This window comes from Cygnus atratus, chromosome 4, assembly GCF_013377495.2.
Source record: "Cygnus atratus isolate AKBS03 ecotype Queensland, Australia chromosome 4, CAtr_DNAZoo_HiC_assembly, whole genome shotgun sequence".
NCBI lineage: Eukaryota > Metazoa > Chordata > Aves > Anseriformes > Anatidae > Cygnus > Cygnus atratus.
In genome coordinates this window covers 20,720,660-20,747,700 of record NC_066365.1, presented here as the reverse complement: position 1 = coordinate 20,747,700, position 27,041 = coordinate 20,720,660, and the positions used below count along the sequence as shown (strand labels likewise).

Sequence of the window (27,041 nt, the reverse complement as noted above, 5' to 3'; positions counted from 1 at the left end):
TGTAGGAACTGAAAGTAACAACTACCTCAAAAGGAAATGAAATCAAGGAGAAGAAAAGATAGAAGGAAGAAAATACACATTTTCAAATTCATATTTTCAAGCAAGTAAAGTAAGCAGATACCGAATGGACAAAACTGTAAATTGCCATGCTCAGTATCCATACAAGCTGATATATAGATACAGTTTCAGAAATAAAGATCTTCTTTGCAAGTTTCTCACCTGGAGCAGTAGAATATGCATATAGGAAGTCTGCTTCTACAGGTATTTTCTGACACGTCATTTCATCTGGTCCACTGTCTGCCTCAATACCAGAATCTAATTCAGTCCCTCTACAAGCCTATTTGTTGGAAGGAAGAGTGGAAAATAAAATCAAATATAAATGAGAAAAAGGCAGTGATAACAATGATCAGAACACTGATTTATTTTTTTCCAGCTCTGAAGGGTATTAGACTAACCAGACTCAGAAGAAACAAACATTTATTTAAATTAACTACACAGTTTGGTTAAAATAGATATTCATTCAAAAGTACATTCAGAAACTCACTAAAATATTCACTAGTGTTGAGAAACGTTTTGCATTACCTTAATTCATAACAATTTCAGCTATAACAAATGCTGCCTATCTAAGAGGGCAGACTGCATCAATACCAAGCCTGAAGAAAATCTTATTCTGAAAGTAATTCCATTTATAGCAATTTTAGGAATAATTAACTATTTTGTACTTGTAACTAATGGGAATTTTTTTTTGAAGTGTTCTTATGATTTGAAGATCATCGTTCAGTTTTACATCACCTGAATGAAGAAGAGTTTGGGTTTTCCTGCTAAACTTCTGCACTTGTCACCTCTGAAAAGGCTCGTTAGTACTTTCAGTTCGAGGGGGCCATCTGTACCATAGATGAGTCCTTCTTCACCATGGCTTAGCAACACACAAACAAAACTGCTCCGCTTACTGTGATCTTCTTCAGAAACTTGGAAGAAAAGAGAAATATCATAACTTACTGCATTTAGCCGAAAGCTTTGAACGTTTGGTATTTACTATGTGACGGAACTCATTAAATTAAGAACGACTATTCCCACATGTAGAAACCTCAAACCAGTTTCACTTCTGAACAAAGGGAGCCAGCCTACTTTACTTCAGAAGTCTGAACACAGAAGTCCCTAAATTAAAGGTCAGCCCTACCCATTGTAAAACATGGACACAAAACTAGGCCATGAACACAGTGAGGAAACAAAGCTGTACCATTCTGAACAGCGTCTTGAAGTCCAGATGGTACACCTCACTCATACAGTAATGGCATATGGGATCAGACTGATGGGAAGTTCCGAGTTTTGGGAAAGGATAGGGAAGCCTTGTCTCTCTTTCCAGTCTGGGACACTTCAACTGCTTGGATTACATGGGAACTGAATGTATCATGAAAGTTATGGCTGCTGGGGGACCTATGTACTAAAATTAGACACTCCTCTCTGCTCTTGTCCTCTAGTAGCAAAGTCTAGCAACATTATTCAGGCCTCTGAGTTTTGTACCTGAAGACCTTTAAGCTTGCTATAAAGCATTTATAGATTTCTTTTTTCATCTTGTGGTATGTAAAGAACATAGAACAGATGTTCTATGATGTCTTTTGTTGCCTAAAATTGATGACCAAGACAAATATTTTAAATATATGAAAAGATACAAAAAAAAAAAAAAGGTTTAAAAGAAGGGATCCAAAAGGATTATTTTTTGTGAGAACCTCAAGTAAATATAAGTTTGTAGATGAAAAATGTCCCACAAACTGAAATGTTCTGTCCTAGAGCTTGCCAAAATACTGAATTTCTACTTTGGAAAAACTGAACTATTTTTTATTTTTCTCACCTGAAATCCACACTAAGGTATTTCTATAATCTAAAGATAAGCACTGCATCTAGAAGTGTCAGAAAAGGCTAGTTTGGGGCACTCTCTAGTCAGGCTGTAGTTTATATTGTACATTTGGAGGCCTTATACCACAGGTAAGACAGAAGCCTGGAATCAGAGAACATGACTTTCCACTTTCAGCTACTGTCAACAGACAGGCGTCAAATTAACCGTGCCTGGAAGCCTTCTCTGGTACTAAAGGGCCTACATCTATGTTAGCAAACATGCAAATTTTAAAATGGGGATTGCTGCAGGCTAATTGGCTGTTGGGAATAATCCCTGGAACATTTTCACTGCTGAACTGTGACCAGGAATCGTCCAGGAGAGTGCAAACAGATATGAGCCACAGTTGTGCCAGAGAACCTTCCAACACTTAACTAGAGTAGACTGCATTCCAGGGCTACGCAGCACTTCCAGGCACCATTTAATTTGGTGGCCCAGGTATAGCCAGCTCCAAACAAAACAGGGTTAACACAAACAATAGCATAAAGTTCTTGCTTGAGATAAAGGTGTTTTGATTCACAATTCAAACAAAACATGAGTTACTTTTCTTTTAGAGTAATTCAGTCCACACACTTGCAGTTTTGGTCTCTTGATCATAATATACCACCTGGGTCACACCACTAAGCATATAGCACAGAACCCTTCTACCCAATTCTACCCAAAAAGCAGGTTTCTTTCCAACTCACAGAGTTTCAGTGATCCAAAGGTCAGAAAATAAATCAGCCTGCATTTACGTTTCAGCATGTTTTTCCATCCCTCTTTAGAAGACGAGAAAGGAAGACGAGACTGAGACAGTCATGGCACAAAAGATGGAGAAACAACAAAGATGAAAAAACATAAAAACAATGACATACATCTTTAGCAATAAATCATGGGGAGATGTGAAATATCACGTAAAAGAACCATAGGAGAAGATATAAGAGGGCTAGAGGTGTTTTTGAAAACAGCGGTGGATTTAACACACATCCATATCATATGATAACTTACCGTTTTTCAAAACTTTAATAATGTCCCTGCATGAAAGATCATTGCTAAGCTTGGTTTTATATCCCAGCTTCATAAAAACTTCTCTGACACTTGCAGCATCTACATCCGTACCTGAACGAGATGCCAGTCCTATACATAAAAGACATGTTATTTTGATATGATGTAGATAGAACGCTCCAAGACAGCCAAATTATTTTCTCTTATACCTGCAGTAGTCTAGAATATTATTCCATTTTTCCAGATCCACTCTAATAGAAAAACAGTGCGTTGTTACACATGCACACCCCACCCCTCTCTGCATCTGTTTCATAGATTTATCTATCACTTATTTTTATATCTACCTATCTATATAAGGACTGAGAAAAAGATTTACGTAACAGAAGTCATGACTAAAAGGCAAGACAGACTTCCACCACCACCCATTTTTTCTCCCCATTAAAGCTATACTCTAACATGTTCTCCCTATGCATATTTAGATGAGTACACTGAAATGAATCACAGCCATTCAAACCACTTAATTTTAGAATGCAATCAAAACTGGACTGCATATTTAATTCTGAAGAATAATACATGCCACCAACTTATCTGAAATATGGAAAAATAAATAAAAAATTGAAAGTATTACCGGTATCTTTGTGGAAGTTCTTATTGTTTATTATAATACATTCTCCTATCTCTGGATAATCCATTCTGTAGCTGTAGTCTGGCAGAATTCCAGAGTCCATAGACTTGCTAGCAGGTAGGTTCATTCTATACACAAATCAGACAACCTTTAAGTGTTACTTTCTGTTCTCTCTTCACTAATTTCTAAATATATAAGTAAACAAATTATTATTTTAGCAAAAACAGCAGAACTGGTAAGACTTGCTTTTTGATCCATAGAAGATACGTCTGTGAAATCAGTGGATAGATCTGATGTGAGACAAATGAAGACTGTACTTGCCCAAAGGTTGAAATAAGCAATAAAACTGCTATGTTTAGTTATGCTTCCAAATAAATAATAAAACAAAAGTTTCAAGCTCTGTAAAATCTACACACACACACAAATAAATAAGAGTCATCTGTATTTCTAGTAATCCTCTGTGCAACTTGTAACAAGCTTAAAATTAAAAGAATCAAGGCAGCATTGTAGCTACAATGGTAATGCCTTTGCACAGGAGAATATATAACAGTGATTTAAGGAAACCAATGATCATAGCAAGAAGAAATTTTTTTAAACTATTGTCTTTAAGTAGCTAGGTACCTGGAGGCAAGACAAGCTTTAAGACTAAGTCTAGAACTGAATTCCAACCAAACGCCATGTTACCACTGAATTTTCACACGTAAATATTCAAAAGCTAGAAAATTATAAAAGACTCTACATGTAGCTGTAATTTTGTCTCAATGTGCACCTCTTGTGACTCTGGAGCTGCTTTCAATTTTACTCAGTCAACACATCCTGAAGTCAGTATGTCTTTCCTAAGTTAAGCACATGAGTAAGTGGTTACAAGACTGGGGCCTGCTGTCATACTGTATTTTACAATTAAAAAGTTTGTAATGCTCTTAGTATTTTAATGAAAAGTAGATTTAAGAAGAACCACTTCAGAAATAAATCAGCTTCCCAAAGAGGGTGTAATCTGATCATACTGCTACAATGTAATGACTGTCACCAGGAAGAACAGGACTTCTTCCTTTCCACTGCAGTAAATTCCCCTTGCAATAGTGCTTCTCGCACATAGATCTACAGCAGCTCAGTTTAAGCAACTGCACTGGCTGCTACAAGTTCTGGTGAGCACTAGAAGGAGTCCAAGGAAAGCTGTGAACATCCAGCACAGGGTGAGACAGAGAATCCTCTTTTCAAGAACAGCTAACTGCTTGGTAATACTGCTAAGCCAAATCTAACTGCACCTTTAGTGTTTTGCTTTTTAGTTCCTTGTACATACATACGTCCTGTTTCATCAGAGATGGTATATTTTCAGAGCCTGTACAACAATTTATACATATATACATTAATTATTATAATTTTAAAAGTAAAGCTGTCGATTATGGTAATAGCATTTCTTCTACAGTTCTCATCTTCAGTTGCAGCACAAGATTCCTCAGCACGCACAGTGACTTAAAACAAAAGTACCTCACTTACCCTTTGGAACCAGGGAAAGATTTTGCATCTGCCAGATCTTCCCCCAGGTGTAGTCCATCTTTTATGTCTGCCATTGTGGTTCTCGGTTATCAACTTGAAAACATAAGAAAACAGAAATATGTAACTTAATTTTCATACAACGTAATACATTCAGATTGCTTAATTTTTGTTAGGTCTCCTTAAAGCTTTGCACAGTGCTTTGGGTTTTTTTTTTTTTTTTTTTAGTATTACGGAGAAAACAGAAGACTTAAAAGGGGATATTCACACAGAATAGCTTTCTGTCAAAGAAACGGAAAGTAATCTTAAAAAAATATATAAACATCCCTAAATGCATTAGTAGCATTTTAATACTATGAATATTGTACCATATTTGGATCATTCCATCTCAGTAAAACCAAGAAATTAAAATTAAAAACCAAGCAATACAAGTTATTTGATACATACAAAGACACACACTACATTAGGTCTTAGGTCATAGTATTTTGAGTATTACATAGTATTTTGTATTTCTCTGCAATCTGTTTGCACATAAAATATCACTGCATCCAATCCTAACCAGTGTAAACGAAGGCAATTGCAATATAAATAATGTAAAAACCTAACAATATAACTTTAAATAGTCGGTGGAATGACTCCTGCACTGTGGACTGCTGTTTACTTTTGATCAATACATAGGGCAAAAAAGGATGAATGATACCAAGGCAGAAATCAGCATAAAAGCACTACGCCTTCCTCCCAGTTACCCTGTGTATACTCACAGAACACATTACAATACAATCCCAGAATGGTTTGGGTTGGAAGGGATGTTTGAGATCACCCAGTCCCACCCCCCTGCCATGGGCAGGGACACCTCCCACCAGCCCAGGCTGCCCAAAGCCCCATCCAGCCTGGCCTTGAGCACCTCCAGGGATGGGGCATCCACAGCTTCTCTGGGCAGCCTGTGCCAGGGCCTCACCGCCCTCTGAGAGAAGAATTTCCTCCTAACCTCTAATCTAAAGCTCCCCTCTTTCAGTTTAAAGCCATCACCACATGTTATCTTTAACTCAGGATGCAGAAAAAGGATGAAGCATCATAAAGTTAAACCACCAGATCGGACAGAATAATAAATGCTTAGAAGTGAAATAAATGCTCAGACATCAAGACAAGGCGGTCCAAGGTATGAATTTTAAAGAAATTTGCTGAACAGGCAGATTTACGGTAAATAGGGATGTACACGTAACCAGACAGCAGTAAAGCTTGTTGGTCAGACACGATAGAGATTCTTATTGAGGGCTTAGGTTCTTAATGTGAGACTCACAACTATATTTGCCACCTTACACTGTCATATTATCGTCTGTTATCTTTTTATTTATACTCTAATATACCATAAATATCCTTGGGCCCACATGTTTTCTGTAGAGCAATTACTCATCAGAAGCACTAATTTGGGTATGTACAACCTTCTCTTTCCTGGTTGCTTAAAAGGCATTTGCCTACATTTTTAGTGGCTTCAAAAGATCTTCAAGGTTATTCTGAATACTACTTCTCTGTACCTTGGGGCACTGATGTAACTAAGAAATTTTGTTCATCAAATTATTCCAGACTTGAGAACCGTATCGTATAACAATACGCAGGAGGTCTGACAACCAAATTACAGAAGCATCAAATAAGCTGGTTATTCTAGAAATAAAGTTTCTAAAATACACGTTCAGTTTATATCTTAGAAATGTCCTTTACATACAATATCATTGGGTGGAAAGTAGGTCTACGATGCTGATGTTGCCTGCCTAGCACCACGATCTGGGTTCACTCGGCCTAACTGCGAATCTTAATCTCTTAGAAGGTCCCTCTGTAGAAAAAGACAAGCACTCCCAAAGGGTAATTCAACTACCTGAGCCCTGTGGCACCACAGTGATCCAGCCCTAAGCCTGACCATTAGGCAAGGAGCGCTAGTGTTGACAGGAAACGAGTCTTGAGCAACAAGCTGTGTCTCCACAGTCAGCTGTAACTTCTGACCCCAGGCACAGGCAGGAAAGGCTTTCATTGACAAGAATGCTACGAGTCCCCCTGGTCCAGCAGAGACCAGCTTCCACGAGTTTCTGTGCCTCTTTCACCTTGTCCCTACCACAGTCATCCTTGTCTTCGGTTCCCAGCTTTCTTCAGCTCTCTCTGAGTCTTCTGAACAAAATCGTACTTTGTAAGAAAGCCTCCAACCAGACTAAAGCACAATTCTGATGCACTTCATGCTACTCCTTCAGGAGAAGCACTGTGTGCAGAAGCACAACCCAGCCCTTCCACACCGGGAGAGACAGGGAAAACCTCAACTTGTTTGCTTGCGTGTTCTTTGCCTGCCAACAGTAACGAAGACACACACCACACACAAAAAGGCACAATATCACGCAGCAACCCCACTATCTAAACTAGCCAGCAGGCGTAGTGAGAGCGGTGCTGATAGCCTCGATGACACAGTGTTCACACAGCGTTCAGCTTCCGCTAAGCCCAGCTATCTATGTGGCTCTCTGGCCACCACGAAGATCTGCAGCACCAGTGTTTAAGTACCTGGATCGCTAGTGTAAGCCAGCAAACACATGACTACCTGAGCTGCGGTCACACCCTGTCTACCACATAAGCCAACCTGGGCTACCAGTGACTCCCTGGAGAAAGACTTGGCTTAAGTATAGGGAAAGCTAACAACTCTCTGGCCCACAGAGTGTAGAAGCGTTAGGGAGGGCAAGCAGATTGTCAGGCTGCTTTGGGTTCACGTCAGGTGGGCTCCAACCTAACTGTTGCATCCCAGCAGGGCCTGGTTTTAGTATTCAGTGGGTATAACACTGATGAACAGCAGCAGGGTTGAACAGGCAGAGCCTAGGATTGCTGACTGCTTTTATAACACAAACATTAACTCATGTTGCAAACAGTAAGAAACAAAGATCTTCAACGTTTAAGTGACCTTAAATAAACACTTATCTCCTTGACTCTTTTGTAACCCTAATTTAAAATTGCTCTCCCTGATCCACTGCCAAGGAAACAATGAAACTTGCAGAAGTGGCTAGCATGAAACTACAATTATAGTGAATTACAGTAATTTGTTTCTGAAACATGTAAAATGCATTTTGCAGCATGATACTATAGAAGTATTTCTAACTAAAGCATTTGCAAGCCTATCTCATAATCTGCAGCTTCAGTTGTTTAATGAAGCATTAAAGCCTACTGCATTCTGCTGCATCTTGAGATGAGCTTGTCCAAGCATCTGTACAGAAGCTGGAGAGATAATGAAGAAAAACTGAGTATAATACATTGGGCATTTAAAATACGTATGCTTCATCTTCAGAATAGAATCTGGAACTCACCTTTAACATCCACGGATTTCTGAGCACCTTAACACACCAAGCCGCCTGCACTTCTTCAAAGAACAAAAGGCATCCACCAAGAGATGCCTGATTTGTTGCTAGGCACAAAACGCGTGTTTTCTGCTCTCAAGCTCCAGTCAGGGGAACAGCAACGCTCTCTGGAGGATGATGGTGATTCTGACAGACTACTAAGAATTGCCTCATCTCAGCTGAGGTAATGCAGTGATATCATTCTGTCAAGCAGAACTCACATTTCCCTGTAGAGAATGAGCTCATGGTATTTAGGAATAGAGGAAAAAAAAAATCAGGACAGGGCTTTATGGGTTTAATCGAAAATGGTTATTCTGCTCCTTAATATTCTTTTCTCTGAAAGCTTAGGTAAGAAGAGCTTTCACCTGTCAGGAAACTTAAAAAAAATAAATCTAGCAAAAACAAGCAATAGCTTTTCTTTAATCTAGCAGAGAATGTAATGCAGGTTTTAGGAAGCCTATTTTAATGGTCTATTTTTCAGTATTTGAAAGAAAAAAAGGTATAATAATTAAACAAACAAACCCTATGAGACAGATACAGGATGTAAAGTTGATCCTACGATGATGTTTAGAGGCACTAAGTGGTTACAGAAAACCACAGTGCTTGACAGAGGTCCAGAACTATGCTCAGCAAGCTATGAGAAATGAACCACAGTTTCCCTGTAAAACAACAAAAACAAAAATGTATTTTGCCCTATACAAATAGTTGTTCCAATGCTTTTATTTTAACAGGAAGATGATGAAACAATGTATTTACTCCATTCCAGCCTGGACTAACTTACTCTACCTGGACCTAATGAAATTAAATTCACTTTATCATATATCACACCACTGCCATATGAGAACTAACTAGTTTCTCTTTAGAGCACTCTGTCTGAATTTTGAACCCTAGGAGACAAGTTAACAATATAGCGATGAAAATACCAAAGCTTCTCAGACAAGAAAGGAAGCAAATAACTGAGTTGTCTCTAGTTACCGATACTGTCTTGAAATATGCAAGCCACAGTAGACAAGACAACACATGTTCACTACATGCCAGCTGCGACAAAGCACCGATTGTAACAGTGTTAAAATACATTCCCAAAACAGAAACCACAATCATAAAACATGCCCTCAAAGATTACAAAAGGGCACGGTTTTCCAGCTCACATGACTGCAATATTATGACTACGTGACTGTTAAAGACTGAAAGCAGATATTTTATGCACACACAGAACGCTGTGATGCTAACGCAGATATGCAAAATCAGTTATACATAGCAGAATGTAAAATTATTGATAATTAGATGCTTAATAATGGAAGGAAGACATAGCGGACTGTACAAAAAACTAAACAGATCTGAAATACAGCATTATATTTCCTGTGTGGCGTTACACCACCACCAAAAGCTGCTACTCCCGATGGAAGCGTGCCAGCATTGTGAGAGCCCTTCGCAATTATTTCTGGTCTGGATGTGGCTGCTGGAAAGGGCTCACCCTGGGCCAGCACTCTAATCTTCCAAAGCCAAACCAAATTTAATTTATCATCATTAGCCTGCAAAATGAGTAAGACCTGAATTTATTTTGGGAGTTGACGGAAGCCTCCCTTATTCATCCGTCCACACCTATTAATCCATCACCACTGCAAGAGATAACGCTATGGAGCCTGACAGGGCTATTAGGGGTACGTGTATTATATTTGAACCTGACACTACTGACCAGGAATGAGAACTAGAGAACAGCAATCACAGCATGGTTTGGATCGGGAGGGACCTTAAAGCCCACCCAGTCCCAACCCCCCTGCCATGGGCAGGGACACCTCCCACCAGCCCAGGTTGCCCAAAGCCCCATCCAGCCTGGCCTTGAGCACCTCCAGGGATGGGGCATCCACAGCTCCTCTGGGCAGCCTGTGCCAGGGCCTCACCGCCCTCTGAGTGAAGAATTTCCTCCTAACCTCTAATCTAAATCTCCCCTCTTTCAGTTTAAGACCATTCCCCCTTGCCCTATCATTATCTACCCAAGTGAGAGTCCCTCTCCATCCTTTTTACAGGACCCCTTAAGTACAGAAAGGCCGCACTGAGGCCTCCCCAGAATCACTAACCGGAGGATAAAAACCCGGATTACCAGCCCCATCCTTCAATCCACCGAGGCTGAGAATACCTTGGACAGGGCTTCCATGTGCTCTACGAAGTTATTGTGCAATTTCTCGCCGTGAGTGCCTCAGGTGTGCCGAGGCTCTTACCCAGGCTTCCCGGCTCAGTGTATTAGCGCCCACCATCGTGAGGATCGCACCGTGAGCCTCGCTCAGGGATGACTCCCAGCTAGCGCACACTCCAGCCTTTGTTAGGATCTGGGTCACAGCAGAGCCATTTTCCAGGCACGATTTAACCCGCTGCCTCCAAAGCTTTACTCTGGTAAACCCGGCTGCAGCTCTAGCCCCCCCCCCCTCCCCCCGCCTCCAGTTAGCTGCCAGTCTACCCGAGGGACATTAGAGATCGTGTAAAAATAAAGCTCGCTCCCTCAGATGCGTGCAGATCCCCTACAAACACCCCCCAGCCGGCACAACGCCCTGCCCAGAACCCGAGGAAAACCCCGCCGACACCCCAGCGCCCTCCCGCAGCGAGGCCGCCGGCCCCACAGGGGCGCCATGGCCGCCCCCCGCCGGCTCTGCCCGGGCAGGCTCCCCGCCCGCCCACCCACCTCCAGACCCCCGGGCCCCGCACCTCACCTCGGCCCAGCCGCCGCCCCTTTCTCCAGCTTCGGCCTCTTCCCGTATCCCCTCCCTCCCTCCCTCCCTCCGCGCCCCGCTGGCTCCGCCCGAGGAAGGGCGGGCAGGAGGGCGGGCGGCCCGTCCCTCCCGGCGGCGGCCCGGCCTGTGGCGGTGAGTGCGGAGGGGGGGACGGGCAGGCGGCCGGCGGGTCCCTCACGGGGTCCCCGCACGGGTGGGAGGTGGGCGGCCACGCCTGGAGACCGCGGCTCTCCCTATTCTCCGCTTCTCCAGAGCGTGGGGTTACTTCTTGGAGGTCTCCTGGTGCTCCTCTGGCTGCTTCCTTGGCTCCTAAGTCAGCGTAGCCCTCACTCCCTCCAGATGGCTCCATGGGCGTGCAGAACTCCAAAGGCATATTTAGAGTCCATATAAACGCTGGGGGTCTTCCCCTCTGCTAATCCTTAGTCAACGCAATTAGTTCAGCTTCTTGTGCTGAGGTATTATCAGGTAGTGACTTTGATTCTGCTGCATCCCAAAGGGTCGTGGCCACATATCCTGCTTTACACTGTCCGTTTCCCATAAAACTGCTACTATCTGTTAAATGGAATAATGAACAAAAGCAGGATCTCCCTCTCTTAGCAGTGCCTGGATAGCTGGCCCCAGCTCCTGTTGGATGTGAATTGCTATGGGGCTACAATTGGAAGCAGTCTGGGCCTCAGAAGAGGCCTCCGATGTCCCTGCAGGAACCTCTGCAGCTTGAGCCTCAGGAGAGGCGTCCGATGTTCTGGCAGAAACCTTGGAAATCCAACCCCCAGGTTGGCCTCTTGATGTCCCCACGGAAGTCTCAAAAATAGGGGAGACCTCTGGGTTATACATCAGTGGTGCTGAGGGTACCAATAACTGACCCTCGTACTCCAAGGGGGGTCAGAAGGGAGGATTCTGGACTGACCGCTTCCCATTGTCCCTTTGGTAGCTCAGCTGTAACTTTAACCCATCAATTGGGTCAGGTAGCTCATGGGGCCATCTCCTGTTCTTGCTAAACCACAGCACCTACCTGTGTGGCTGACAATCCACTCTGCAAATACCCTTAGGAAGATACAGACTATACTCACTAGTCCAGTGATTTCCCTTTTATCCCGATATTTGGTGGATTCCTCAGAGCAGTGTACCACTTGCCCCAGACTTTCAGAGGGTAAAAGACAGACCCCAGTAAAATCATTAGGGTGCTCTTGGTCTCCGGCATCCTCCCCTCTGGCACCAATGCTGACAAGCTAGATGGAGCAAAACTAATTTAGGAGTCCCAGCTGGGATGCCAAAAGTATTACCTGTAGGTTCGTGCCTGGTGTGCCTAGCCAATAAGCACACGGAGTCGGAATCCCCACAAAGGTATTTTAATTAAGTAATTAATTATAATTCTGCAGAATCAGGTGTTTGGTGATCTTTCACAAAGCAAGTACCCCTCTGACTTGAATCACTGTTATTTATACACAGCTAACTTGTGAAACTCTCTCTGGCTACTTTTCAGTGGTGGTTATAGCTTGCCTACCTTATCTCTGTTGAGTCTGTGCATTCCAGAGGACCAGCAGAGGGTGGGACACACCAAATCCCACATTTGCATGCACTAGCATTTCAGTTAGTGTGTTTTTTAATAAGTTAATGACCCTTAAGGAGCAAAAGCTTGCCACAGATCAGTCTGGAATCTTCCTTCAGCTGTTTTTCTCCTTGCTTTTTAGCTTTCATCCCTTATCTCCCTTGCTTCTGCTAGCTCAAAGCCACTAGTCTCCTTGTTTTCTCTGAGGTTTCCTTGTCTTCCTTGGTTTAAGACTACGCTGTGGGTCACAATAGCTCTTTGAACCTGCAGACTAGTTTCAGCTTCATTGTGAACTTTAAGGTTACTATTTTAGTTCCTTATTTGTACATTGGCCTTTAGTACCTGGAGTTGGGGTAAGTTTAAGATTAGAAGCTAAGTTTCTTGGCCTCTCAAAAGGCCCTATCCTCGCCTAATCCTACTTTTTGAGGTTTTATCACCAGGTCTAATATCCTGCATTTTGTGCAAAATTCCTAGCTTCTTATCTGTAGAAGAAACTATTTCTTATATTAGGAGTGTGAGATAAAAATTTTATGTTCCTTGTTACAGTTGAGTGCAGATGAGTAGCATTCATTAGTATGCCACGTTTCAGCTCAACATAAGGATAATAAAGCTATTTTGCATTCATCTTAAGAAATTTAGTACTAGGGTGAAAGTTTTCTAATACATTCAACTAAGGCTGTAATAATTTCTTGGTGTTGAGGGCTATGAATTTCTGCCATACAGATACATTGCTTGAGTCGTGCAGGCCAGGAAGCCAATGTAAATATGCTGTTTTAAATACTAGTTGATTTGCATGTTTAAGCTTCATTTTGCAGCAGGTGTGGACAGTGTTTTGTCCACGAGCATTACAGTTTTTTGAGTATGGATTTTATTTTTTACAAAAACATAGGGTTGTATATGACAAAATTATGTGTTTGTGTTTGTCTTTTGCCTGTAGCAAGAGGGAGAAAATCACCGTGTCTGAAATGGTGAGTTCATTCATTTACCAAAAGAATAACAAGTCTAAGGTATAGAAATAGAATATGTGCTGTGTTCTCATCACTAAAAAAGTAGTCTTTCATCAAAGGGGGAAGTGAAATAGCACGTTTATTAAGTCATCTCCCACAAGATATATTTTCCAGTGTCTTCTTGCTATCGTTCTGCTGAATTGAATGTTGGTGACAAAATTTCTTTCTGGCAAGTGAAATAAAAATAATTTTCCCTTGCTTCTGCTGGGCTAGAAGTGACCAAAACAAAGTGGGAATTTCCTGATAAACTCAGGAGTCTTATTAGTCAGTATGTGCAAATTGTACATGCTCTAAATAGATGTGTTATGTTAGGTATAGTTGATACAGGAAGTAAAGTTACCGTGGAAAAACCTGACGTGTTAGACTGCTGGGAAGTCAAGAGCCAGTTGGACTGAAGTGACAGCGACAGATCTCAGTTTAAAGTAAGGCCATCAACCTTCACCCAGGTTCACATACCCTTCTAGCAGCTGTGTTTTTGCCACAGAATGTACTGATCTAAATAGGAAGCTTAAAATGTGTTCAGAATTATGGGAATTCTCCTTTACCTCCCTAATTTTAACGGTCACCTGGTGGGAAAGTTCTGATCTAGGGAATGTCTATTGTGCTTTTGCATCCAGTTAACTTACAGCACGACTAACAGCATCAAAAGGAAACTAAAGGTTCTGCTAGCACTTCTGAGAAATGCTGATTGCTGTATGATTTCACTTTTCATATCCAAAGAAGAAACTAATAGCCTGAGAAGGAAAGGAGTGGAGGAAATTCATAGGTCAGCAGTCTGATAAGATCTGTAGAGACAATATTTGACCCCTATAAAAGGGAAAAAATAAAAAGGCATTCTGTTATTTAAGGCTTGAAAAAGGCACTAAACGATCAAAACACAGGCAGGCGTAAGTGTACCATGGACGGAGATGTAGGTGTCCAGGAAACTTTTCTGTAGAAAACTTGGAGGGGGGTTTAGAGAATTTATAATTTGGGCTTTGGAGCCCACGAGGACATTTAAATACGTAAACTCGCCTTGTGGATCCATCTTGTTAAGATTAGAATACTTTTACGTATCATTAGTTTCATTTTTTTCTTCCATCGCAATGAGATCCTTGTTTTGAGAACAAGGGTTGATGAGTGGTTAAGCCAGGCAGAACAAAAAATGCACCTTCAATCTTTTTTACTTCTCGCTCCTGCTCTGCTTCACAGTTTCTTAGCAGAGCTCTCAGCCATTTGCAGATGGCAAGTGCAGATGGGCAATGAATTTTCCCAGAAGATAGTTAATAACACTTAACGATAACGATACTTGTGTTACGCTAATCTGCTTTTCTGCTTTACTACATCACTTCGTAGTATTTGGATTACTTTATATGACTAGGAGTTTAAAGGTCGCGTGATAGGAAGTACTGCTGCATCACATGCTATTTCTTGAAAAAGATAAGATTGCCATTTGAAATTTGCAAGGAATTATATAGAAGGTGAGGTTTTAAAACGTGTGAACATATTACAGATCAATAACAGAGGTGGGCAGCGGAGAATGGAGCGCTCATTTTGGATGTCAGATCTTTTGCTTTGAGAGTAAAAAAGCTCAGAGCTAGAGTCACTGAAATCTTTAACTTTTTCTGGAACCTGTGATGCATTTCCCACACAAATCAATTATCTCATTTATTTCTCCACCTATAAAGCAGTGTGGTGGTTTCACCCAGCTGGGCAGCTGAGCTCCACCACAACCGCTCTCTCACTCGCCCTCCTCAAAGGAAAAGGTGGAGAAAATACAATGGAAAGGGCTCAAGGGTTGAGATAAGGACAGGGAAATTGCTCACTGGTTACCGTCATGGGCAAAACAGACTCACTGTAGGGAGTTCAATATAATTCATTGCCTAACACTAGCAGACTAGAGCAGTGAGAAACTAAAAACACCTCACCCCCATCCATGTTCTTCCATCTCTTCCTGAGCAGCACAGGGGAACAGCTGTGGTCAGTCCCTGAGGCTTCGTCTCCGCCGCTCCTTCACGGTCCCTCTCTGCCCCAGCTCCCCGTGGGGTCCCTCCCACGGGATGCCGTCCTTCCCAAACTGAGCCTGCGGGGGCTGCCCACAGGCAGCAGCTCTCCAGAACTGATCCCACACGGCTCCATACCACGGGGTCCATCCATCCCCCAGGAGCAAACTGCTCCAGCACGGGTCCCCCACGGGCGGCAGCTCCCCCCAGAGCCCCTGCTCCTGCATGGGCTCCTCTCCACGGGCTGCAGCTCCAGCCCGGGGCCTGCTCCTGCGGGGGCTCTCCATGGGCCGCAGCCTCCTCCAGGCCACATCCACCTGCTCCACCGGGGGCTCCTCCACGGGGGGCTGCAGCGTGGAGATCTGCTCCATGTGGGACCCATGGGCTGCAGGGGGACAGCCTGCTCCACCAGGGGCCTCTCCACAGGCCGCAGGGGAACTTCTGCTGTGTGCCTGGAGCACCTCCTGCCCTCCTGCTGCACTGACCTGCGGGTCTGCAGGGCTCTATCTCAGATTTTCTCACTCCTCTCCCAGCTGCTGTTACACAGCTGTTTTTCCCCCTTTCTTCAATCAGCTCTCCCAGAGGCCCAACCAGCGTTGTTCCCTGGCTCAGCTCTGGCCAGCAGTGGGTCCCTTTTGGAGCTGGCTCTGATCTACCTTGCCACATAAACCCAATACAAGCAGAAATAACAGTATTTTTGCACTCCTTGCTAGTGGTGTGTGTGACTACACAGTTTTGTATACTTTTTGAGGAGCAATGTAATACCATTCTGTAAGCAAAAATGAAACTTCTTAGGCCTTCCCTTACTACATCTATCCTGTTGTGCTGATCTTTGATGCTATTAATATGAAAATAAATTATCTTCCAAAACTGTGTGGAAAGATTTAATGTTGAAAAGAGAATCGTAGCAAGACTGGGTGTTGATTTGGGATATTGGTTACTCTTAGTTAAATAAAGTATGCTCAACAAAAATGGAATTAAAAGGCAACAATGTGTATAGAATATATTAAAAGTGAACCCCAAAATTGATACTGATCTACTTGTAATTGCTTTAGGACAAATGAAGAGAAAATGGGAAGAAAGGCTGAGGAAAGTTGAAGAACTAGCATCTCACTATGAAAGAAACCCACTTCCTGCAGTTTATAGACCAAAGCTGTCCCCCTTTCAGCCATCCCCTGTTTGGAAAATATTTTGTCGGCAGGCTGAAGCTTTCAGCTACGTAAAAACCTGCAAAGAGGTAAATTATGTTAGGTGAACGTCTCTGTGCTTCAGGTACTTTCAAGGATGATCTTGATTTAAAAAGTTGGTTAACAGTGAAGTCTTTATCAGTTGCAAAATCCCTGTTTTGCAATCATGAGACTTTTTTTTTTTCTTGCCTTTGTAGATCATGCTATACTGGAGGTAGCTTTAAGTATTAGTTGTAACATAAGAATTGAGATGTGGAGTTAACCTCTAACAGTAGAAGTGTTTTTTTGGCAACATAGTAGTGATTATTTCCTTCTGAAGATAAGGAAGGTAGCAGGAGAATGGGAAGGAAGTGAGTTGGGTAGGAAGAAAGAGGAGGAGAAAATGAGGAAGAGAAAGAGAATGACAGGAGGCAGAGACAAAAAGAACAATGCAACTCTACTAGCATCAGAGTAGCAAGATGCTGAGAAGTAACGATCCAAATAAATACATTATGTAAAATGTATCCTTTGTTTTCAGTTCCCTATATTTAATACTTTTCAAACTGCCAATTTTAAAGAAATATAATGCAACGTGTCTTTTTTTTTTTTTTTTTCTGCTGTGCTAGGTGTTCAAGTACTCATGAGTCTGTTTTCCTGAATGTACTTTCACTGGCTTGGTAGTGGTGCTTTTTGTTTGTTTGGTTGGTTGGTTTGTTTTGGTTTGGGATTTCTATTTTTGGTTTTAAATAACATAGAGTCTGAAGACTGTCTGCTGTAAAGCCATATGTTGCCATACACCCATTACAGTGTTTGTTTTAGAACATTGTTCTTCCTCCCATTAGAGGTACTTGCTACTGTTCAGGACAAAAAGAGACTACTGAGAAAACAGAATTTACATGAATGCACAGCAAAGAAAAGCTTCACGTTTTCACTCATGTAACAGATGCTACTTAGGTCAAAAAAGGATAAGTGATCTGCTACTTAGTTTCTTAATATTAACTAACCTTTGACCAAAGAAATGAATGTCAAGTAGGAACTTCTGAAGAGTTTAATTAGCTTTCTGAATAGTAATTAAAAAAAAAACAAAACACTTCAATGTTTTCCTTTACAAAGGATGTTCATGTATTTGCCTTGGAGAAGAACACCAGAAATGGGCAGAGGTTTTACCTCGTGACGACATACAAAGAGCTTTGGTTTTATTACATGTAAGTACTTGAAAAGGTATGCTATACTTTACTGGGGGATAGGTCAGTCTTGCTCAGAGTAGCACAGCTGTAAAGGGCTGCCCAAGGTTTGATCTTGATCGTAGGGAAAATCTTAATAATGCCAATCCAATCTATTCTACAGTAGTTTTCAACTTTCTTTTGAGCTGCAGACTGCCATTGTTTCCTGTGAATTAAGGACCCCATCTACTGAACTTAAATCTAATAGCAGTAGATCTGCTTTTACTGTCAGCTTTCCTCAGGGAATCATGTCAACAAATGATGCAAACATATTTCTATGATTAGTCATATATGAACTTAAATTGGTATTAATATAAATGTCCAATTACCCTTTTATGGTTTTGCTTTTGCATGGTGCAGTTTCAGGTATTGAAAATTTGTTGAACGTTTTTTCCAATTTTTGTTTTACAATAAAATACCTGGTTTTGAAGTAAAAGAAGTGTAAGAATCAATGTTTGTATGAACTGTAGACTTGATTTTTTTTCTCAATTTGAAAAGAAGATTAAGCTTTCTTAATTTTTAGTTTAGTTGAAAAAAATAAAAATAATTCTATGTACTATTATTTTTTGTGCTTAAGACTTAGGACTGATAACATTGGTTGGTGGTTTTTTTTTTTTTTTCATGTTGTTTATATCATTATTTAAATTCCCAAACCATTTCTGTTGATAGTACATATTGTAAGACTTCAGGGATGGGGATGGAGGGAACAGTTTCCAAACTTAAATTTTAGACCAAGCAAATGTCAACAAATTAGTTCTGAAGTTAGTTACATTTTTTTCAAAGCACTATGGAGCTGTTACTGGTTTTAATGCGAATGCTTGACTAAGAGATAAAACATTGTGTAGTACGTGTGGATTGGTGTTTGCAGTTGATAGGTATGTATAAAGCTTATCACAGAGGTTGTAATTTGTTTTTTTTTTTCCTTAGCCAAGGTCGTAAAACAAGTCTAATGCATTGCTATGAGGTGATTCCTGAAAAAGATGCTTGCAAACTTTATTTTGATTTGGAGTTCTACAAAGCAGCAAATCCTGGTGCAGACGGCGAGAGTATGGTTGCAAAGTTAATTGAGGTAAACTGGCACAGTCATGTTGTAGACTAATTTGAATTTGTTGTTGGTTTAATATAAAACCAAAGTATTTACCGCCTTGTCTTGATTACTGGAGTAAAATGAAAAAGGATTATAGAGTTAGTGGGCATTTTTAAAGAAGTGAAAAGTACTGTTTTAATTAAAGCATGGGTTGCCTGCTTTATACAAAAGGAAATGCTAGAGCATGATGGTTGTTGGAATGCTTGTATTCACTGTAGGTTTACTGTTACGGTGAGTTTGTTTGCAGATTGTTTTATGTGCTCTGCCACTTCAAAGCTGTCAAACTGAAGGAGTGTTTAGTTATTCTTCAGAATAGTATCAATAAAAGTTTTATTTGAATATTCTGCAAATCATTTCTAACAGGTGCAATCATATATCACGGCTTAAATTAATTCCTGCTGTGTTAAGACACCTTCAATGGAATTTTATTATAGTTTATATAATTATGATGTAGAGAGCAGGAGGTGACTGTAGTCATCAATTTTGACACCTAAAGTTAAATATGTTTGCTAATTATAAATTTTATTAAGTAGTGCAAATTTCTATCCTATTGCAAATTCAGCTGGAAAACGAGATGCACTGCAACTGCAATATGTCAGAGATAGAAAATAAAGCAGGTTTTCAGAAGAATGTCTTCTGTTCCAATAAAATCTCTTTGTCAGTGGCCATTCATTTGTGAGACATCTGGTGTCTCTAACTAGAACAGAAAGAGTAAGATGAATGAGGTTACTTCTTCGTAAATAACACGTAGCTGGTAAAGAATCTGGAGGGTTTTACTCCGTTGTGGATCAGTTCTCAAATCTGGATACTCCTAAGCTTTGGAAGAGATCTTTGGATTTGCTGGTTGGGGAGGATATGAGATGCTATAGTCATAAACTTCCAAACCCTCAGGTTCTAAATCCCAGTCCTAAACATGAGTAATCACATTTAGCTTATAGCAGGTTTTTAGAGCTGGACATTTATTGTTTTCTGCTTGTTTACTGTTTGTTGGGTCTTCTAATATGAAGTGTTGGTGTGCTAGTTCTCTTTTCTATTTAGCTTCTATCTTAGATACTAGGTAAGCATGCCTTAGAATTAATGTCACTGTGGGTGTAAACTGCTTTGTTGGGGGGGAGAAAAATAGGGATAGGGCCGCTACATTAGACCTTGACCTGAAAAGTTGCTCACCTCATCACTGTTAGTATATTCAGTGATTTGCTCAATTCGGAAGATACAATATATGACAAATTTCTTTAAAATTTGGCATATTGTGAGTTAATTTGAATTACTTGCATCAAAATGAGAAAAAAAAAAGGTTAAAAAAATGTAGAATCTGCATTTGTGTTAGGTTTTATAGACACTACTGTTAAAAATGCTAAAGAAAACAGCCTAATGAATGTTTATGTAATTTTCAGCTTGTCAGCCAAAAGTTGAAAGAACTTTATGATGTTAACTGTTCAGCCAAAGACGTCTTGAATTTAGATTCCAGTACTGATGAAAAATTTAGTCGACACTTAATATTCCTACCCCACAAGACCGTATTTAAGGATAATATTCATGTTGGTAAGTGTGTTCTTTTCACTTATAAACTAGAAATAAAAGGTGAGGTTCTGACTTTTCACAGTGCCATCTTACATTTGAATATTTATTTTAATTGAATTACATGTGAAAAGAACCATGTATTCCCAGCAAAAATGACTATTTCTGTTTAATTAAGCCTCACATTCCTCAACTCATCTTCTACTTCCTTTTTCAATAATTATCATTTGCATTTTTACAACATAACTTTTTCATGTCTCTGTGGTTTATTTGTGATACCACTGGCAAGACTGGTTTTTGGCTGGAAGATTTTTGTACAGTAATCGATTAATTTTCAGATTCTTGTAAATCTTAACAGTTAAAGTTAAGATTATTGGCTCTACATACAGCTGGTTTGTGTTCTGCACAGGGTCAGAAAGTCAGGACAAAGATGGCTTCAAGCCACGAGTACTTATAAACATGGTTCAGAGAAAGCTGAAAGCAATTTTAGTTGTTGATGTAAGTTGGGATTTGATGGCATACAGCAACTCCAGCACAAACAATCGTCAGTTCAGGGTTGTCTTCATTACATTTGTAAAATAGTTACAATAATACCTCCATACTTCACAGGAGTATTTTGAACATACTTTTGAAATCCTGGAAGATGGGCTCTTTGCTTTTAGTTGTGTTCCAGGATTCTTTCTAGCCCCGTAAAGCATTAAAGAAAATCTTACTCTTTCTTTCGGATTGTGTCTAGTCATTCTGTGTAGATAACACGTGTACTGTTGAATCAAAGGGTTTGGGGTCAACACGTATGTATTGCTCTGAGAAATCATCTATGAAAGGTCTTGTCAACATGAACAACTGGAGGAGTAAAACAAACTGTAAGGAGAGGCTGGATCTTGTAGGTCTGTGTGCATGTACATTTTTTTCCCCCGTAATATTTGTAACATACAGACGAAGTTCATGGCCTGAACATCACCCCAAGGCAAAATTCAGATCCTTCAACACAAAGGCAACAGGATTTCTCAGACCTGTTTTTTTTAATGTTAAAAAACTATTTTTCATTCTTAGGAGCAGTGCAATCTGTGTCCCTATAACAGAAGTGTTGTTTGTTACGTGACACTGTAGCAACAGTTATGAACAGAAAAGACTGAAATAGGATCATTCCAATTTGTATTTCAAGAGTATGGTCTTTAACTCCTGTGCCACTAGAAAACTCTTATGTAAGACATGGATGATAAATAATTCGGTATGACAGCAATTTTAGCCTGTGATCCCGATAACTAAATTGCGTTAGTCAGTTCTTTCAGTAGAAGCTTGAACTATTTATTCTAGTCCATTAGCTGAGTGTTTTGTGTCTCCACTGTTAAGTGAATTTGAGATGTTTACTATCAGACTAAAGCATGTATTTAGGTTGTGTATGCATGTTCTGCCTTTGCCTTTTTAACAAACGTTGAAGTCACAGTACACATCCATTTTATAATTGTGATGTGTCAGTTAAATCTGTGTATGATATCAGTAATATTACAGTCGAGACTTTTCACTGGGGTGTTTTAGTAACCTATTTGACAAACCTGGCCTAAAGCTTAGCTTTATTCTGTGTGCAAAATACTTTGCTGTAGTATATATCTAGAAATGCAGACAATTTCATAAAGTAACTTCACAGAATCTTCATGAAATATATCTATATTCTTTGATGTGACATGAAGATTTTGGTCTAATATTTAACTTAAAAGAGCTAATATATTTTTCAGGCACATTCAAGTGTTTTTAAATTCATCATTGCGATGTTGGTCATTCTGGAAGATGAACTATCACATCTTCAATAACATCATTTCATAAGCATTTTGTCAGGAGTCATGCACAAAATGATGGCTTAAAATTGAGATCTTGTCTGTCAGAGTCTATAACTGCAATGGTACAGGTGTCAGGAAGGCTAGGAGAAATTGTTTGAAAGCCACAAAAGACATTTGTTTCATTTTTGCACTTTTAACTGAGATTTAATTTGGTTCAGAGGTTTGGCTAGGGAAACTGCAGTGACAGCCTATGCATTTCTGTGTGACTATTTTATCTTTATTCCTAATGAGGTTATTTTCAAACCAACTAATTTCTCAGTTCTCTCTGTTCCTGGTAGTGAAATTGCAAATGGGAAGATTGTGGCCATACGTCACAATTAATACACGCAGAATTGTTTATTTTCTTGTGTTGGGAGAAAAAAAAAAAAAGGTATAAATTCTTGCCAAGCATGGGTTTCCTATTTACTAGCAAGAAAAAGATTGTGTACTGGGCTGGTCTAAAAGGTTTTTTAAAAAAAAATCCCAGAGGAGAAAGAAAACCCAAGCAACTACAACCACTTCCATCTTGGCTGTTTTGAAAATGTTTGCACAGGAACTATTAAGTTCTTTCTTGACTCATAGGGTTATATGTTTTTTTGTTTTTTTTTTTTAAGGTAACTTTGTGAGAACCATTTTGCAGCCTGCCATAAGGTTAATGGAGAGTAATGCTGCTGCTGTGATTCCAGAAGAAGGAGCAGAACGTGTTTTCCAGTGTTCTTCATCCACAGTTGAAGTAGATGGTTCTCTTACAAACCTCACAGCAGCTGAAGATGCTTCCAAAGGTTGGCCAGCCCTTGCTCACCAAACAAAGGAAATAGAAACATCAAACCATGGAGAAAATTCTGAATTTTCCTTTCTAATAGTAAATGATAAAGAAGGGGACAAGCAACTTTTTGTGGATCTAGGTAAATATAACAAGTGCTTTTAAGCTTGTTTAGGGAGCAGCAAAAGTTAACAAGTGATATGTTCTTTAGTATTTGATTACAGATTGCATGTTGTCCCTACGTTCAGAATTTAATTCAAATACAATACATGCTGAAACAATGGTCATAAATGCTGTACTTATAGGAGTCTTAGATTCTTTGCCTTTGGAACTTTCCATATTACCACATTTAATTATTTTGTTCAGAAGTTGGAAGAAATTCTTGCCACACATCTCTAATTTCATTCCTAAGGACTTAGCGCACCTATTTTGATTAAAAGGGGACAGCATATATTGCATTCGAATCATTTCAGTTGAATTAGAAGCTGCTTGATTACAGAACAAGTCTTAAAGGTGTGGTTTTTTGTACCGATACACACATGTGAACTTGAGGCTTCTTCCGCTGTTTGGAATGGCAGTTGTTGGGTTTTGATGATAGAATAATAGAAATGAGGGCTGGGCACTTCATGCCCTAGCTGTTCTTTGCCTATTCATGGAATTAAAATGTTAAAAATCTCAAAGAGCACAACACCCATGGTCAACTAAAGTTTGAAAGTTCCACCCTCCTCCAACACTATCTGAATTCTCTGCCTTTTGCCCTTAGTGAAGTGAAAATATCTTAGCACACTTTCCTACAGCAGCGATTTGTGTACGTGAAGACAATTGATTATCATGTCTTTCCTCACACTTCTCTGAAGAACCCCCATTACTTCAAATTCTTCTTGTGGAGTACAGGATCATTTTTATTGCTGACCTCAAGACTCTTGAGCATGTCAGATTTGTTGAAATGTAGTCCCAAAGCTGGATGTTTATTAGGCTTCTCCATTACTGATTCAGGATTACTTTCTGCATCTACTGTTCAAAATTCCATCAAGCGTATTAGTGAGTGGAAATTAAAGAAAAAGTTTGTTGTTGTCAATTCAGTAACTACTTAGTTCCTTTACCTTCATGAAAATTAAATGCAGCCTACAAATAAAGCACCCAGCGCACCAATAAATTCTGAGACAGATTAGGCAATGTTTACTATACTTTTAATTTTGTTGTTTGTTTTTGAGACTGGAATTGGATTTCCCTGATACACTTTCCTGCACACTTCAGACAAGCGGTGTCTGCTATGCAGAAAACAGGAAGTTTGATGGATATGATGTCATTTCGGATTGAAATAACTTTGTAGCTTTTTAAGCTTAGTTGTATTTCACAAAGTTATTGTGAAAGCACGATTTTTTTTTAATACTGAAGATAAACCTTTAGCAGTGATAACATCAGAGTGATGCTGACCTAGATGTGTTGGGTGTTTTAATTCTGTACTATGAAAAATGTCCATGTTTGCACAGCCTTGGTTGGCTGCATTTCTTCTGTGGGAGGCGAGCTGAAATCAGTAATAGTTTTTGTCCATTCCTGAGGCCCTTAGTTGGGTCTAAGAAAAATTGTTTAATTTACAAACACTAAGTATCTTAAATCCTAGCCAGTACAGTTATGTTGTGAAATATTTTGTTTTCCTGTAGGAGTTTATACAAAGAACAGAAATTTACGGATGTATAAATCATCAAAAGCAGGAAAAAACGTGATTCTGACAATAGCAGAGGATAATAAGTTTGTCCCTACTTGCGAAGAGAATGTGTCCTTGGAAGAAGCATATTTTCTGTCCTCTTTGGTCTGCAATATTAGGTAATGATTTAGTTCCAGCAGAGTTTTAAATATTTTTAAATACGTATTTCAGTAATTTTTTCTCCCCCAGCGGTTACGAATAACTGCTATCAATGAGCAGGTATTCCAGGAACATTGTTACAGTGTAACTTAGGAGTTTCCAGTAGAATTATTTTGGTTTTGGAGAAAAAAAAATCTTGGAACTCAATTTTCTGCTTTAACCTACCTTGTAGTTTGTAACGTCCAAAGCCTGTTAAAAAGTAAAAAGGATTTTTGTACATTTACTTGTGCACCAGATTTCTCATGTGTTACAGATACCTCCTCAGGTTGGTGATGGTCTCATAGAATAACCTCAGTTTTCTTATCTCTATATATTTTTCCTTGTACTGACTTGTGGCTTAAGGTGTAATTACTGTAATGAGTAATCGTTGCAGCAGAAAGATTAAAATGGTACAAATCTCTGTATAATATTTTTATTAAAACTTATTTTTTGTGACTTCAGTTTTTATAAAATGTTCATTTTCCTGAACTGGTGCTAGTAGCCTGATAGCATACACAATGTAGTGTATTCATAGCACAGGTATCAGCTGAGTCTGATGTAAATGCGGGTGAGAAATTCTGCTGCGTTGAATTTAGCCTTGTGTAATCAGCTGGCTTGCGGGTAGCAGTATGGAAAGAAAAAGCAGCTCATTGCAGATAGGAAGAAAAAAAAAAGGAAGAAAAAGAGGTTGAAACCTTTCAAAGGGTATACATGTTTAAATATTGCATCTCGAGCAAATAGTGTAAGAGTGTGGAGCAGAAGTCTTTAAATGGCTGGCTCCTGGGATTTTTGCCAGGGAAGTTTTGCTTGTTTGCAGGAGGAGATCCTGCCCTCTGCTGCGCAGTCAGAGGAAACTGCGAGAAGGCGCTGCGGGGCTGTGAGGTAGCAGCATACTGGCTGGATCACAGCGTGGATGAGGCGAGATGGGCTTCTCTGGAGGCTGCTCCCCTCAGCTACTCTGTTGTCGTAGCATGCTGTGGTAGATGGTTATGCCGTACTGTACTGTGCTGTGAGAATCACACATTTTCCTTTGCCTTCCCTGTTTTTCAGCTCTGAGGGTGACACAAGAGTTCTGTCATCTAGCTTTTCAGAGGAGAGAAGAATGTCTGCTTTTTTAAAGAGTAAAGCCACCAGAAGTGATAGAGGTACTGCAAGCCTTTTCTCTGCTGTATTGGGGGGGCGGGGGGGGGGGAGTATGTTTAATTCAGCTGTGCTGTGACTTACTTACACACCTGATAGCTTGTATGAGGGCTTTTCTCCTGCTACATTTCTGCAGGAGGCAGCGCAGGGATGGCCTGATGGGTGCTCCGCAGTGCTTGAATGCCACAGACGGTCCTCTCCTGGTCCCAGCTTTTATTTAAGGACCTGGTGTGAATCGTGTCTATGGCCTATATATCATGTAACGGTATATTAGAATTACATTAAAATTACAAAACCAGGATGAACGTGTGGCTTTTGTTTTAATAGAGTCCGTGGAAGGTTATCAGGATTCACCGTATCCAGAAATCGATTATTTTGTTCGTTCTTTGGTTAATAAAGACGGAGTACAAGGAGGTAAAAACCATGTTACGATTTACAAACAAATAGTCTGCAGCAGTAGTTTTTAACTTTTTTTTTTTCCCCAGGGATACGGCAATGGAGTTATTTCTCTCTGGAGGAAATACTTGTGTATGATATTTCTGGTTACCGGTGGTGTGAAAATATTGGAAGAGCCCACAAAAGTAACAACATAATGTATGTTCGTTAACTGTTCAGTATTCACTCTAAGTTCAGTTTAAAACAGCTTTGTTTATTTTTCTGCTCAATTGTAATTCTATAAAAACGCTGAAAAATTCTTATGGATAGAATCATCACCTGTTACAATTATGGCTATCTTACTCTGGGTGTACAGTGCTTTTTTCATTCTTTTTTTTCCTAAATTTATTGTGATATTTCTATCAAGTCAAGATCTTATGTTAGAAATACATCTTCACACTATTTAAAATCTGTGCCTAAAGA

At 40.0% G+C, this 27,041-nt stretch overlaps 3 protein-coding genes across 7 annotated transcripts in view; 1 reads left to right on the top strand and 2 right to left on the bottom strand.

Moving 5' to 3' along the window:
• Positions 1-11,165, bottom strand: part of CASP3 (caspase 3) — a 13,370-nt gene extending 2,205 nt beyond the window's left edge. Inside the window, exons 1-6 of one of the 3 annotated variants that reach the window (XM_035557862.2) lie at positions 11,065-11,165; positions 5,001-5,093; positions 3,507-3,631; positions 2,882-3,010; positions 793-968; positions 220-337 (exon numbers count right to left, since the gene is read on the bottom strand). In XM_035557862.2, the coding sequence (XP_035413755.1) occupies positions 220-337; positions 793-968; positions 2,882-3,010; positions 3,507-3,631; positions 5,001-5,074 (622 nt within the window). In that variant the 5' untranslated portion in view covers positions 5,075-5,093; positions 11,065-11,165. Of the gene's footprint in view, positions 1-219; positions 338-792; positions 969-2,881; positions 3,011-3,506; positions 3,632-5,000; positions 5,094-8,329; positions 9,019-10,496; positions 10,691-11,064 lie in introns of those variants that run through there. The other 2 variants (XM_035557864.2, XM_035557863.2) reach the window with 2 other exon arrangements.
• PRIMPOL (primase and DNA directed polymerase) overlaps positions 11,137-27,041 on the top strand; it is an 18,726-nt gene continuing 2,821 nt past the window's right edge. The window contains exons 1-12 of one of the 3 annotated variants that reach the window (XM_035557855.1): positions 11,137-11,217; positions 13,572-13,602; positions 13,954-14,063; positions 16,679-16,860; positions 17,903-17,994; positions 18,940-19,081; positions 20,494-20,641; positions 23,049-23,339; positions 24,862-25,024; positions 26,094-26,188; positions 26,511-26,597; positions 26,669-26,777. In XM_035557855.1, coding sequence (XP_035413748.1) covers positions 16,684-16,860; positions 17,903-17,994; positions 18,940-19,081; positions 20,494-20,641; positions 23,049-23,339; positions 24,862-25,024; positions 26,094-26,188; positions 26,511-26,597; positions 26,669-26,777 — 1,304 coding nt within the window. In that variant the 5' untranslated portion in view covers positions 11,137-11,217; positions 13,572-13,602; positions 13,954-14,063; positions 16,679-16,683. The remainder of the gene's footprint in view (positions 11,218-13,571; positions 13,603-13,953; positions 14,064-16,678; positions 16,861-17,902; positions 17,995-18,939; positions 19,082-20,493; positions 20,642-23,048; positions 23,340-24,861; positions 25,025-26,093; positions 26,189-26,510; positions 26,598-26,668; positions 26,778-27,041) is intronic. The other 2 variants (XM_035557854.1, XM_035557853.2) reach the window with 2 other exon arrangements.
• Positions 26,059-27,041, bottom strand: part of CENPU (centromere protein U) — a 14,884-nt gene continuing 13,901 nt past the window's right edge. Inside the window, exon 12 of the mRNA XM_035557861.2 lies at positions 26,059-26,095. Within this exon, the coding sequence (XP_035413754.1) occupies positions 26,090-26,095 (6 nt within the window). The 3' untranslated portion in view covers positions 26,059-26,089. The remainder of the gene's footprint in view (positions 26,096-27,041) is intronic.